The sequence below is a fragment of the Anarhichas minor genome, unplaced genomic scaffold (assembly GCF_050575085.1).
Source record: "Anarhichas minor isolate MPS153535 unplaced genomic scaffold, ASM5057508v1 ptg000014l, whole genome shotgun sequence".
Classification (NCBI taxonomy): Eukaryota; Metazoa; Chordata; class Actinopteri; order Perciformes; family Anarhichadidae; genus Anarhichas; species Anarhichas minor.
Window position 1 is genome coordinate 8960969 of NW_027466460.1, and position 14865 is coordinate 8975833.

At 44.5% G+C, this 14865-nt stretch overlaps 1 protein-coding gene across 1 annotated transcript in view; it reads left to right on the plus strand.

Moving 5' to 3' along the window:
- Window positions 1-14865, plus strand: part of cntln (centlein, centrosomal protein) — an 82256-nt gene that overhangs the window by 33611 nt on the left and 33780 nt on the right. The window contains exons 13-16 of the mRNA XM_076091349.1: window positions 2263-2379; window positions 9140-9240; window positions 11967-12064; window positions 13018-13547. Coding sequence (XP_075947464.1) covers window positions 2263-2379; window positions 9140-9240; window positions 11967-12064; window positions 13018-13547 — 846 coding nt within the window. The remainder of the gene's footprint in view (window positions 1-2262; window positions 2380-9139; window positions 9241-11966; window positions 12065-13017; window positions 13548-14865) is intronic.

Sequence of the window (14865 nt, forward strand, 5' to 3'; positions counted from 1 at the left end):
ATTCATTTGGCATTAAGCCCCATCCTTAAATAGCTGTTGAACCCACTGGGGTAATGCCATCCCGGATGAGAGACAATAGAAAATGACTTAAATACTCCCATTAGTGGTGGGAAATCAGGGCCCTAACAAGTCAGTGGGGATAGGCATCGGGTCTCATTGCATTTCGAGCTTGTTAGGGATTTCCTTGTAGCTTCCATGCTGTGTTGTTGCATTTTTGGGAAGATGCAGGGGGTCGTTTTCATTTCCCTTCTCTCTGCCCCCCCCCTCATCATGTAACCTGCCACACTCACATGCCTGCACTTTCAAATGCTTAAGTTGTTTATATACACTGGTTACGTCGACTAAGATACCTAAGTGTTAGACACTAATATCATGTTTCTGCACCTACCAGATTTTCGTTTACCGTATATAAATATTCACCTCTCATCAGCAGAATTAAGTATGGAATTAAACAATTGATTGCTGTACGTCACCAGTGTGCGTGATAACCTGTCCCACTCAAGATGGAACTGCGAGCCAATCACAAAGCAGACAAACGCTCCATTGGCTCATCAGCATGCAGGTGCTGCGCAGTTGGCCAGTCCCAGTGAAACCATCCTGCCATTCACCATTACCACATTATTTTCCCAAAATGGCATGAAGGAGAGGAGGGAGAAAAAAAAAGCCAACTTCTTATTTATATGAAGGAAGGGAAAAAGTTTTTTAATCAGACTGGGGATGATGAGGGTGAGCAAATAAAATTAAAGGTTATTAAAGCATCCGTACTCTGATCAAAGTTGCGCCCATAAACAGATTCCCCCTGAATCAGAGCAATTAGCCGCAGCGGCGCGGAAAAGTTCTCTCTATTTCCTCCTGCTTAATAATGGAAACTAGGATACCGTAGGGGAGAAAGCACTGAGGCCTGAAGAAGATAGCTCTCTCATGGCTCCATGTTCAACAGCTTTTTGGCCCACTGTAAACAAATTAAAATGCTTTAAAAAGCTTTACCGTGACTTACTAAAGCTTCATACACCTTTCATAAGGAATGCAGTTGATACACTACATACTTAAAAATCACACAGCGAGAATTAACACGGAGCTTTGGGTAAAATATCATGTACTTTTACAGCTCCAGGCAGTGTTAAGATAGCTCAGGCTGAAATTCATTGTGTGTTTGCTGTCGAACGTGTAAAAGTGTATCAATCTCTGTGACCATACAGCGAGATTATACGTTAAGTAGCTTTGCACTCTGGGAAACTAACCCGAGCCCACAGATAACACAGATATAAACTCACACACGCATACACCATGAAGAATTTCAAGGGCTCCAAATTGCTCACAGGGGCATTAGCAGTATTAAATGAAAACATTTGCCGTTCTTCAGTAGCCTCCAACTCCCAGGCACCAGGGTTTAAGTAGTATTAGCGTAGTGTGGCTGTATCTACATAGCCAATAATGACCACGGGAAAAGGTGCCCTCCGCAATAGCAGTGACCCTCACATTCCATTTCCACACATCCAGCTCATTGATTGAGTGAAAATGAGAAACTCTAGTGTGTGTGTGTGTGTGTGAGACAAAAATGATACTCTCATCTGCTACTTTTGAAATCGGTGGATTTTTCACTAAAAGCCATTTTAGTTTGCAAATGAAAGGCTAATTGGAATTGAGTGTGTTGGGCTAAGACTGATTGATGAGTTGGGTGTGAGCAGGGATGCAGTTGAGCGCAGTAGGGACAGTGTGTACATGTGTGTGTGTGTGTGTGTGAGTGAGTTGAAGGGTGAAGTTCAATGGAGGGGGCAGCCACTGAGCACAAAGTGTCATTAAGTATTCATAAGTGAGGTGTAGACATTTGAATGACCTCGTTTGCGAGTGTGTTTTTTGCCATTATCTACATTTGCATGGCACACAGGGAATGGTCCAACGCCCTGCCACACGGGCAGTGCCCTGGGCTTTAACAAACGTGCATACGTGTGTACATGATTTGCCACTGAAATGTCAAAGTCAAGGCTGCTCATTTGAATACTGCTAAAGATGGCTGAATAACAAAAACAGAGTGAGAATAAGGGGCCTTGTTAGCCCCATGTGAATTGGCCGGAGGCAGCAAGATAACATACAGTCCCAACCATTTTCCCTTGTTAGTATGTTTGCTTTACGTGTGTGTGTGTGTGTGTGTGTGTGTGTGTGTGTGTGTGTGTGTGTGTGTGTGTGTGTGTGTGTCTATAAGTGAGGCTATCGGTTCATTTCTACTTTTTGTCTTCTTATATGTTGTGTAAATGTGTCCAGGCCAGGTGGAAGGACGCAGCGTGCAGAGCCGTGGCAGCTGAGACAAGAGAACAGTGATGCGGTGTGGAATGAGCTGGCCTACTTGAAAAACCTCACCAGGAAACTCTCTATTGAAAAGTAAGTCACCTGCTGTCAAAGCTGCGTGGCTGCATCATAGGTGATACCGGCACTGGACGTTTGACTGTGCATGCATCCTTTTGAAACTGTTTCTTTCTGTGTCTTGCACATGTACACTAATACCAAACAGCACTTCCACAGTCCTGACTTGTTTGGTGGGTGTTAACATTTGAGCGTGCCCTTCCCAACTTCGCGGCGTCCACCTAGCTCTCCACATCATTACCGGCCAGCAGGGGCCAAGGCAAGATCGTTAGACCCGGTGCTCATTTGTAAAATTGGCTGCCCAAAAATTCACAAATCTAAGTGCACAAAGTAAAATCACATCATCAGAATCCCTGGTGGTGTCTTTGTGAAATAATTGCATTTTAAATGGAACATTCATGCCAAACTGTAGTCATGTTGCTGGTGTAATTAAGTGAGTGTCAATGAGATACTTTACATACTTTGTTTGGTGTTTTACTCGCAGTGTGACTTTTTTCTGAAATGGGTGCTTTTTATTTAATTCCTTCGTCTTTCTTCCCTCCCTGTCTTTGTCTTTTAGTCTGTCTCTGGGTGTAGTGTAGTCATTGTCTTGTTTGATCTAGAGAAGCCCCTGTAACCGTACCACTAACACTGACCCTCTATGATGCTACACAAAGCTTGGCCTAAAGCCACAGTCTCCTCTCCCCATCTCCCCTAGCCTTCACCTCTCCTCACCTCTTTCCTCCTCTATCCGATGCCTCTGTACCCTCCTCTTCCCCTCTTCCGACTTGTCTTCCCAGTTGCCTCCCTCCGGTCCTCTGTAATGCGGCAGTAGGCTGAGGCCAGAATTCTGGTACTTGCCTCCCACCCCTTCTACTGCTTTCCCCTCTGCTCACCCGCCTGCCCTGTCCTCCTAATCCCAGCTGAGCTCATTATGATATAGCCCGGCTGCCTCTCTCCAAGCCTGAGCTGTCCGAGCTAATTACAGGCTAGCAGCCCTAGTGCCGCTGATGCTGCCTGTTAAGGGATGTCCGTCCGTCTGCCTGCCTGCCCGGCCACAACTAAAGCTGAGCGCTGGATGGTCTGGGGGTGGGGCAAGGGAAGGGGGTGGGGGGGGGCGGTGAGCAGACTATGGTGAACACGTAGGGCCCTCGGATCTGACCTGCGAGGGAAACCACGAGGGACGGAGAGCGGCTCGCCTCATCCCTAGCTGTGTAACCGGCCTGTTCTCCGGGGTTGGTGTTGATCCCCTTCATGTGCCCCTGGCCAGCTCCACCTCATCTTCTCCCTCCCCACCCCCCAGGGCTCCTCCTTACCCGGGCAGCTGATGCAAAGTAAACTTGTCTGGGGTCTTTAAACTTGTGCTTTAGAAAAAAACTCTCCGTTCCAGGGCACGCATCTGCACACAGCTCGGTGTGTTGAACTAAGCGAAAGCATACTGCCCATCTCTATTCCATACCATACCAGCGTAACCAAACAAGCTTCACTTCCATGCGATGCACATTTCTGTTGAGAGGCAACAAAAAGGCAAGAGTGTGTCCATCACAGTGCAACAACAACAACGAGAGTTTGTGAAAGCATAACTACCAGGACACTATTGGGGGAAAGCAGTTGCAGCTTGTTGTTCCGTTGATCGTGTTATAATGATTGCGCTTGTGAAGGTTATGCTAGATAAGTGTTAGCAATGATCCACTAATGGGTAATTAACTCCTGGCAGCTGAAGAATTTAGGGCCAAATAAAGACCCCTTATAAGGCTTTAAATGCCAAGTGGCTGGCTTTAGAGGAGAGTCTCTGTATAATCGCATTCGCTCCTCCTTATTGTCATGATATGGTGCACAGATGCTCCCTATCACCTTCTCTGTAAAACAGCGCTTGTAAAACACCATCTTGGGGCCCAAATGACCGTTTTGCTGGTGTAAGTCCTGCACAGTGGGTCCCCGCGGTGGTAAGATACGTTTATGAAGCCCAGGCCCCCCTCCAAGCTCTGCACTTGAGCAAGAGGATGAGCGAGAAGCTGAGACGGGTCTGTTTGTCTGCTCTTTTAGCTGACTTGGGGATGCAGTAAGCAACAACTTGCTTATTGTTTGACAAGAAAATTAAATTATTAGCGGGATGGTTTCTTCTATTGTGTTTTGTGGGTTGGCGTCTCTTTGAACATTGTTAAGATATGCTTATTATTTTGTCAGTACATTTAAAAAAAAGACATGGCTAAGACATGACTACACGGTCAAAAGCGTGTGGACACCAGAACACCCATATGTGCTCATTGAACATTGCATCTCAGGCGTTAATACAGCGTATAGCTCCTTTTTTGTTCCTTCGGCTTACTGAAGAAATTGAACTTCTAATCCATGCAGGGCTCCAGACTAACTTTTTACATTTCTTGCACCAGCACAAATTTAGGTGCACCCCAAATTGTGTACCTTGTTTTTTTTTCAGCTCTTATACACATTGCTGTCTTCTTACCGGGGACAGGGGAGTCGGGTGGTGGAGCAGTTACCTCCACCGATGATGTCGGACCTGTCGGGGCCCGGGCACAGGTGTAATGGGCACTGCAGCATTGTTCTTGACACAAAAATAATCAATAGTTTTCTTCATTTTGAGCTACCGGTATGTTTTAGCATCACACTCGACAAATGTTTGGTCGCACGTGCCAAAATAGTCGCACTCTGGAGCCCTTTTTAACATCTTTTCTGTCACTTAAAAAGCTGTTGACAAGAATTTAGTTATCCTGACAAACTCAGAAATTGGCGTGGATTAGAAACGATAAAAACCATTCATAATTTAGTGAGTTTAACTTTTCTTGATAGTCTGGGACTGCCCTGTTGCTTTCATTACTTAGTCAGCGAACAATCCCACAAGTAAAGTAGCCTCTCCTTTTTATAGTCATGTGATTATGCACTGGCAGAATCTGACATCAAGACCTATAGCTCAACCTTTCATCAGTTTACAATACCTCTCAGATGCACACTGAAATATACTAGTTGACACCAAGGCAGATTTACAATTGAGATTTCCTTCTGGTCGTAGTAGATCGCTCTGGCAAGCAACTACGGGCAGGGTGGGCAAGCAAATTTTCAGTGGGATCATTTTATCTGCCTCATTATGCATCTGTCTGCGGCACTCTGTGTCTGTGCTTGTTAATTGTTGTTAAAGGTCTGTTGGTAAAAAGAGGCAGGGATTATTTAGGCACCATAAACAGAATAAACACATGCAGTGCACCCTCAGACTTAAGATGCTATACTCAGACGACATCAAAGCATAAATTAGCTAGCGATTACTGAGGGGAAAAGCCTTTGAGATCATTTGCACTGCAGTGGAAGCTCCTCTATAGAGAGTGACCATTACCAACGTGAACCTCCCCAATAAGCGACGTTGACACTAATTAAGTTTAATACATTTTACCCCGATGTTCCTCATATTCCTCTATTTCTTTTCGTTTCATCTTGATTTGCTAAAAGGTATTAGAAGTAATGAGAGTCTTTTGCCCCCCGGACCAGGGCTTAGTTGGAGGAGGGGACACATTTGCTCACACAAACACACACGCACAAACATAATGTTTTATGCATGTTTTTTAATCAGACAACTAAGGTTTTTTCCTTCATTAATTATTTGGTAAATTAATTATTGTGCAAAAATAAACCGTAAAAAAAACAACTTGCTTTACACTTAGTAATTCTGATGCAAGCTTTAGTGTGCCATCAAGTCCTAACCAGTCCCATAACAAGATGACATTTGAGCACAAAGAACACATACAGTAGACGAGAGAATGTAGTGTGCCTCGGTCCTCTCGTATTTGAATAGTCATTGACTGCGGAAGTGGTATTTAGTTGTTCCTCATGTTTAATAATTACAACATTATGATTTCTTATTCCATATTAGGATACCTCGCAGCATCAACACGCCTCTTGAACAGAGAATAATGTGGACATCCTCGGTTGTTTCCACCAGTGGTCATTACATGAATCCCCGTTTACCTCTCATATCAGTGGCCTGTGGCAGCAGAACCTCACTCTTAGACCCACTGTGGCTGCTGCTCGCCCACAGCGAAAATACAGAACTGAGCCGCGTAAACTCCACCAGTCACCATTTCTGCTGACAGCGGTGGCTTATCCACCCAAACTCCCTCCGTGAATTAACAGCCCTCTAGCCTGAGTTTAACCAGAGGGGAATCCCCCCCCGCACACACACACACACAAACACACACCCCAAAACAAGATTCTTTCCCCAGCGATAAAAATGCCAGAGGTTTTCTTCGCTTTCTCACCCTATTCCCTGCTGTTCCTGTGTATTTTTATGTGCCGAGCAAGAAACTATAAGAGAATGCTGGCATGTGGAAGCACAATGGCTGCAGATGATGTTGTGTTGTACACCCTTGTGGATGGAGGCTGGCAGTTTGTGCTCTAAGCTGTGTTAGGTGCAACACAGGTAGAGGCGAGATCAAATGACATGGAGTGGATAGCTTAGGGCGGAAGTTCTTGTGCTGCACGAGAGAGAAAATGTTTTCAAAAAACGGGGGCCAAAAGAGCGGCGTGAGACACAGACTTGCATTGCAGACCACATCATTACCAAAAGTAACACCTGTCTAGTGCCTTTAGTTTCCTTTCTGCAGAGAAACTTCTTTTGCTTTTATGCCTGCTGAGTGTTATTCTACCTTAGGTGAAGCAGCAAGTTGAGAGGGAATTGGAAATTGTTCAACTAGCTTCATTTGATTTAGTATTCAGATTGGAGGGGAAAAAAAGCAAAGAAAAAGACTTGCCATGCGCTGTAGAAGGTGTGGCTGTGGAGAACCTTTTCTCCTCTGTGACAGCGGGGATATGACCGGAGAACATGCTATCATTTCAGATCAATTGCAGGAAACGTAGGGGAAAAGGTTTGGTCTTTTTGAATTGTCAGAGCTGCTCTTTTCTCATCATCAGGACCCCAATAGGTCGAAAAGAGTAAACATCTGTTTATCAAATGTGATGCACTCACACAGGGAAGCAACGTGTGAGGAGTAAAGACTGTATGGGAGGGTTGGCGCAAACATTCAAGGAAACTGGAGAAAGATTTGGTTGTTTTCAACGGTGTAATTAAATGAGAATTTTCCATCGTTGATCAAATTAGCCACAAAAAAAAAGAGATCCTGTAATTGTAAATGTAAACTGTAACATTGTGACTCACATCATTGAACTACAAAACTAAAGCAAATGTGACAAAATGACAAATAACAATACAAATTGTCCTACAAGTCAAGGATTAAATCTATTCTTTTAGTTTTGTATTTATTTTTACTTTCCCTCAATAACCTCGGCAGATGTTGAAGATAAGTCACCAAATTCGTATTATTGCCCTTGCAACATCCCAAGCTCCGCTAATTCCCAATCTTTGGCAGACTGGTGCACACATAACTGAATGTTGCTGAATGAGGACGCAATAGTCTTCCATCTCCAAATTGTTGTGATGTGAAACCGGAGGCCTCTGGCCAATGAGCTCCATCTGCAATCGAATCCCTTCTCCATCCAACGAAGTATGCTTATCCTTCAACAAAATTGAATGTTTTGCATATGAACTTTGGTTTAGCGTCAATACCATCAGCATCCGAAAAGGCATAAAAGAGAAACATGAGATGGAACAGGCTCATTTCACACACTGCATATTCCAGCTCATTTGTCCCATTAACAGCCTGGACACACAAGGCAGTGCCGGTGCCTCATCGACTGGAGTTCATTTATGGAGGAAAATCTATAGAGGAGCGACACATATCCATCTGCTTCCTCGCCCCCCCCCCCCCCCCCCCCCCACCTCCTCAGGGAGAGTCATTTGTGTACTTATTTAAGCTGCGGTCAGCCATTAGAAAAGGCCTCTCCTGGAGTGTGTGGGCTAAAAAGCTAATTAATTTTCTTCCCTGTGCTATGGCGATAACTTTTCCCCAAGTCATTTTCTTGGTATACGTATGGAAAAATCTCTTGGTTGATCTGACAATATTAGATTGGTGGAAACAGGTGTCTAGTTTGAGTTAATTGCCATCATGCTCATCATAGTTCACCATAGCCACAAATGCCCTGTTAGTCCTCAAAACACTTCAGAGTGTATCGCGCACGCTGCACTCGCTGCATGCCTTAAGAAGTGAGCCGGAAGGGAGACCTACTGCTGTAATGAGGTTAACTGAGGGAAGAATGCCACCAGTAGCAGGAGAGCTTGTTTCTAGTGTTTCTCTCTGACTCTGTGGAGCAGAGGGGAGGGAAATTAGGTGTGTGTTTCAGGTGTGGTTGTCTCAGTGGGCTTGTGTGTATCCTCAGTAGACTTCAGTTGGGGTCCTAATAATAACTTGAAAGTGCAAAGTCTTGAGCATGGCTCCACATAATTAGCCTTTAGCAGGAATCAAGCTAATTGCAGAGAGGTAATTGGGCACACTTTCCAGTCTGTTTGTCTGTTATGATACACACACACACACACACACACACACACACACACACACACACACGCACACTGTACTTTCCTACCTTGGCGTTTCATGTTGCTTGTCACTTTGATTTCCAGATGAATTAAAAAGCATTTTAATTAGTTGATTCTTAACAATGTCGTCTTTTCTGTTGGGAAGAGAAAGCCAGTGCATAAGATTCAAGTTCAAATGTGTAATCAAAGTTTCTATAATAATGGAGTCCATAGTGGAATCCAGAAAGATACTCGTTATATACAATGCTTGTGTTGGTAGTGGTTTGATATTTATCTATTCCACATTTTGTTGTGCCATTTATATTTGTAGAAGAATAGATTTGACATATGAAGAAAAGTGTATTCTGTGTGTGACTGCAGAGCCGGCGTAGAAGAGGAGCTGGACATGCTGCGAGTCCAGGCTGCTGTGGACCGGGCCACAGTGAAGGAGCTCCACGTGTGTCTCGCTAATGAACACCAAGGTGAACCTTTATTTTTCTTTGTACTATTTTAGGGACTTAAAAAATGGGAATATGACTCTTTAAAGTCACTTTCTGTCTTCAGCATTTTTTCTATTTATTTTCTTCCTTTCTGTTGGTGTGGAAATATTTTTGCCAAATTTTTCGAATGCAATTATTCTTGCGTTGGTTTTACTGTATTGTTCTCTACAATGCCAAGGATCTAAGCCACAGGCTTAAAGTACAAAGATTAATAAAAGGCACTGGATGTATCACTTTTAAGCCATCCTTTTACCTCCGGGCCACGTCTATTAGTGAGCAGAATTAATAAGACAACTCCCTGTGGAATTTATACGAAAACTCAATTAAGACTTGATCAACTCCTTCCAAATTGATTGAGAGATCAAGTAGTGTTCATCTTGTCTGCATATATCATTCCCGATGTTGAAAAGCACATCACTTTTAATCCAATCTGCAACCTTTTGTCAGACGTTGACCACCGCAACCGTTGGCTTTAATTAACTAGTTCAATAACAAATCTGTCCTCCATCACTTTCATTTTCTTCTCAACCAATGATTGTGACTGTTGAGGTGCAAGCTTGTGATTTAAAGGATGGCACTAATTGAAATAGTGGATCCTCTCTTATTGACAGTCGAGTCAGGGAATACTAGGAAATGAGCCCATTCTAAAGGACATACTTAGTTTCACATCTTGTCAGACAAATAATCTCTGAATACAAATGTTACACAAAAGGCTGACAATATGTGTCTTTTGTCATTTTCCAGTTTCTATCAGGTAAAAATGCCAAACATTAACAAAAATGCAACAAAATTGCAAATTAACTGCAGAGAGTGGCTTTATGCAATGGGCTCTCTAGTACTTCTGTTTTCATTTTATTACCATTAATGTTAAAGTTGTATTCTCTCAGTATAAAAAATGCACACTTGGCACAAAACCAAACTATTCACAATAAGTTTTAAAGCAAAAAACAGATTGTGATATAAAAATGTGTTACGTCATGGAGGCACTGCCAGTTGATTTCAATTTTAATTTGATTTTGGAGAAGATAATCTTACCATAAACTGTGTGAATGAATAAATGTCAGCTTTGTTCCATTATTTTGTACTTAAATTAAGGCTGTATATATTTACTTAAGGACTAAAACCAATATGTTTAGAGTCAATAGGAAGTAAGCTCAACATTTGTTACAAAAAATAAAATTGTGAATGGTCAAAACATTTGCTCCTGAGGAACCTCTGTGACCCGATCAAAGGGATGGAGGGTTGAAACGCTCGCGCCGGGATCACACTAACGAAAGGCAGCAGATGAAAGGAACAGGGTCTTTGTGCTGCAGCCCACGAGGAGACGTGGGAGGGACGTTAATGTATGCCGCGGTGCCAGGACCTCCTCCAACCGTGGGTGACTAGGGAGCCACCACGTCTTCTTATGAAGGTAGTGCTGAGGTGCCAACTCCCAAGCCACCAGCACTGAAGCCTGGATAATTGTCTCCCAACCTGGTTATGTACCCAGCGAACACAGCAGCCCTCCTGTCCTATTTGGCGCTCTGTCTGATTGGATGTGACATGCTGGGAAGACAAAAGAGCAGGCTAATTCAAAGTAACAAACTTCCCTGGGCAAAGCGTCAAATGCAAAGCAAGGGAGCAGCAGCTCCTCACAACAGAGCCCTCACTCCTCCAGTCTCTCCCTTCTAAGGCCTCTCTTGCCAACTCGCTCTCCAAAAGATCAACTCACCTGAAAAGTCAAGCGCCTGATTATTTAATTCTTCCAGCGTCATCGTACAAATTATTTTGGTCGTCCCGTCATAAATGTTTTAACAGGAAAGAATGAAAAGCAGGAAGTTTTAAATAGTTTTCGGTTGCCCTTTACATCTAGGTGAGCAGATCCGATACTTTTGCAGGTTTATACTGTCAGACAGTGACACTGAGGCTTGTGGGATTGTGGTATGCGCACATGAATATGTGTGCACTGCATTCATTCTGTTGTTATCATCAGGACTAAATCATATATTTGCCAAGGCCACTATTGAAGTTCTTCAGAATAAAGCAGCATGTTAGTCTGCGGAGATTAGTTTGTCCATTGGGGAAACACAGTGGGACTACAAAGCAGTGCAGCCTGGGGCTGTGTGTTCACCGGGGATTCAAGCACTTCTCTTCGTTTGTTTAAGATCCCGAGAGAGAGAGAGAGAGAGAGAGAGAGAGGAGAGAGAGAGAGAGAGGAGAGAGAGAGAGAGAGAGAGAGAGAGAGAGAGAGAGAGAGAGAGAGAGAGAGAGAGAGAGAGAGAGAGAGAGAGAGAGAGAGAGAGAGAGAGAGAGAGAGAGGAGAGGAGAGAGAGGAGGAGAGAGAGGAGTGAGAGAGAGAGAGAGAGAACATAGCATGTACCAGTGTGTGCTTTTGAACACTGTTTTCCTATTTTCGCGTGGACTACTAAATAAAACAGCTTTCTGTTAATCAGGGGGAAAAAATGCTGTTTGATAAGGTCTTAGAAACAGGTGGTGGGTTTTAGCAGTGCCAAGATTTCAAGTCCTTATGAAAAGAGCATCAGGGATCCTGCATTCCTTCTGATTTAATTGACAACAGAAGAAAAAAAGAAACTGGACCCATAGGAAGGAAATTAGACCTTAGTCATGCTAATTGATTTAATGTTACCCTCTTTATAATCATTCTATTGATTGAGCCGCCTGAGTTTGACACATCGTGTCACAGTAACGAGCTTTGTTCCCTTTTGCAGAATTGCTTCACAAAGTGCTGGAGGAGCGCCGGGTCAAAAGCAGCACGCCGAAAAAGCTTTCTGTTTCTTCAGAGCGAATGGAGCAGTCATTTAAAAAGGTACAGCACTGTGCCGTCACTAAGTGTTCTTTGTCATCGCCAATAAAAGAAACCCGACAGGGCCGTAACTAAGCACAATGCCTCTCAGAAAATGTTCTCGATCAAGAACCATTCGAAATTGTTCTCACTCTGCGTCTCGTGTTGGAAGTAGTTTGTTTTTCTCACAGTTAAAAACATTCTACAAATGACCACAAATAATGACTTTAAGGGTGGAGCAGAGAAAATTGTATTAAGTTATCCCAGAAAACAGTAGGTCATTTAACATAACTGTTGAATCCAAGCTGTTTGTTGGTTGCACATGTTTTTGCTCACCTGCTTTTAAAACCCCCGCTTGCATGAATTTGTACGTCACCCCCCCTTCTACCTTCATGGCAGTGAATCATCAAGAGTGGAGATAGCCATCTAATTTCGTCTGAAAGGTACCAGGCTGCACCAGCAGGCAGAGTGGGAACCAAATAAAAGGGAAAAATGGCCTGGAGGCACAAACCCAGCAGGCACGCACTGTTCTCTTAAACAGTCCCCACCAAAGATCTAACAAATAGACTAAGTGCTCCTGGTTGATGAGGGTGATCAGAGTGCGGGGGTGCCAGTCAGATGTCCATAGCCTTGCCAGGCTGGAGAGGAGGGTGTTGCAACCCTCATTGGTTCAACACAGCGTATATGCATTGGCACATACACCCTTGAGAAAATGTCTGGGGAGGGAAACCACTGTGTGCATGCTACCACACACAGGTCAAATCAGGAACTGGTGTCTAATAGAAATTTCCTCTGCTAACATACAGGATACTGATGCCAATAACAGGGCGAACTCACTACTTTGCATGTTGTTGTTTTCACTAGCATTCCAAGAGCAGCATGTTCAGAAGTTTGAGTACTTATGGTAAAAACAACAGATATGCAAGGAAAAAAAACTATGTTTTACCGCTGAGGCCCCATATCTCTGACTCCTTCAGATAGAACAGCTGGAGCGGAGGATGGTGTCCCTGGAGGAGGAGACCGAGGGGCTGAGGGAAGAGAGAGAGCAGCTACTTGAGGCCAAGGAAGACTTGGCCCACAACTGCCGCAGACTGCAAGCCTCCCTGGATCATCTGCAAACCCAGGAAGCTGTCCGTGAAGAGGCGGCCCAGGCCCAAGCCGTGGCCCAGGAGGAGCGGCATCGCAGCGAGATCATGGCTTTAGAAGGCCGGCTGGCTGGCTCTCAGAAAGAGGCTACCAAGCTCCATCATCAGTTGCTGAAGCTGAGACAGGATCTAGGGATCCTCAGGGCAGCCAGGGACTTCTTCAGGAATCGTGCTGCAGCACCAGCGCAGGCAGGCGGGATCCCAAGCAACATTAGCTGCAAGGTCAAATTCAAAACAACTCGGCTCAGAGGTCCGTTACACCAGCGCAGCCACCGAACAGTCGGCCCCAATCAAGCCATCAGCTGGCAAGGCCGCTGCCCGAGTCCCACTAAGGACGAGTGGGAGGATATGAGTGTCGATAGGTAATGATACACGCACACACAGATGCACTTATTCTCACAGGCGCCCTCCTCATTATTTTTTTGGTGGTAGGAGTGGAGCGGGTGGGCTGGTGGAATTGTGGGGGGGCCCCACGCAGCATCGAGGGGACAACGTGCATATGCAAAGTGTAAGCAAATGGGTGATTGAATTTCATCTGCTGTCTAGTTGGTATTCAGGAGCCAAAAGAAGAATGCGAGCAAGAATGATAGAGAGAAGGAGAGAGGAGGGGGAAACTACTGTCAGATCCTTTGAAATATCCTGGGATGCCTTGCTCGGAGCTTATTGACTGAAATTTGCATGCAAAATTAGCCACCTCTCCGCACAAAGTTGAACCGATGCCAGGAAAGCCCAGGGATAAGGGGGCCGCCCAAAGCTCCGATACCATTCCAGTGATGCCATTTTCATGCACTAGTCACGCTACCTCGAAATTGACAGTTTGGCAGCTTGATTTAATTTACTGGTCCTTTGCATATTCACTAACCCCCCCTTGACAGCGCTAAGGATCCCCCTGCAAGTAGCAAGCCCCACCCCCACTCTCCACCCGTACACACACAACCGTACATGTATAGAAGGTAACCCCACCCTGCGTCTAGTCATGTTGGATATCCTGTGGCATGTCAATTCACAAATGTGTGTGCGCGCTACTCTTATTTCCTCTCTATAAAGCCCTCCCAATGCGCACCCACACACACACACACACACACACACTTCCTTTCCATCTTACCCACCCTCCTCTTTTCTCTCCTCGCGTTAATTTAGTTGGATAAATTTTGAATGACCCCACTCGGCTCAGTACCAGATGTCTACAAGCTGTTTAACACCCTCTAAATTAAGAACCATCGACAGTAATTATTTCATGTATGTTTTATGCAAAAAAGCCACTGAGACAACATTTATTGAGTGATGGTCGGAATGATTTGATTTCAAACACTCACAGCTATCGCTGATATTTATTTCCCTTCACTTTCGTATGCCTCTCTGTATCTGCTCTCTCTCTCTCTCTCTCTCTCTCTCTCTTTTGCTCGATCTTACTAACTCCCCATTTCTTCACCAACTAATTCACCAGGCTGTAATCCACCCCATCTCAATCCACATGAGGCTGTTTAACAGGGACCGGGTGCAGCTATGCCCTGCTTTCCTAATGCCCTCTCCATGTGGCTAATAAGCAGCAGTCTAATATAGGCTTTCCCTGAGAGGAGGATCTAAGTGGATTTGTGAAGAAGGGGTCTAAACTGAGATGTTGTCTTATTTAAGGCACCTGTCAACTGATTTGTTACTGTAAAGCCTTCTGCGTGTCTT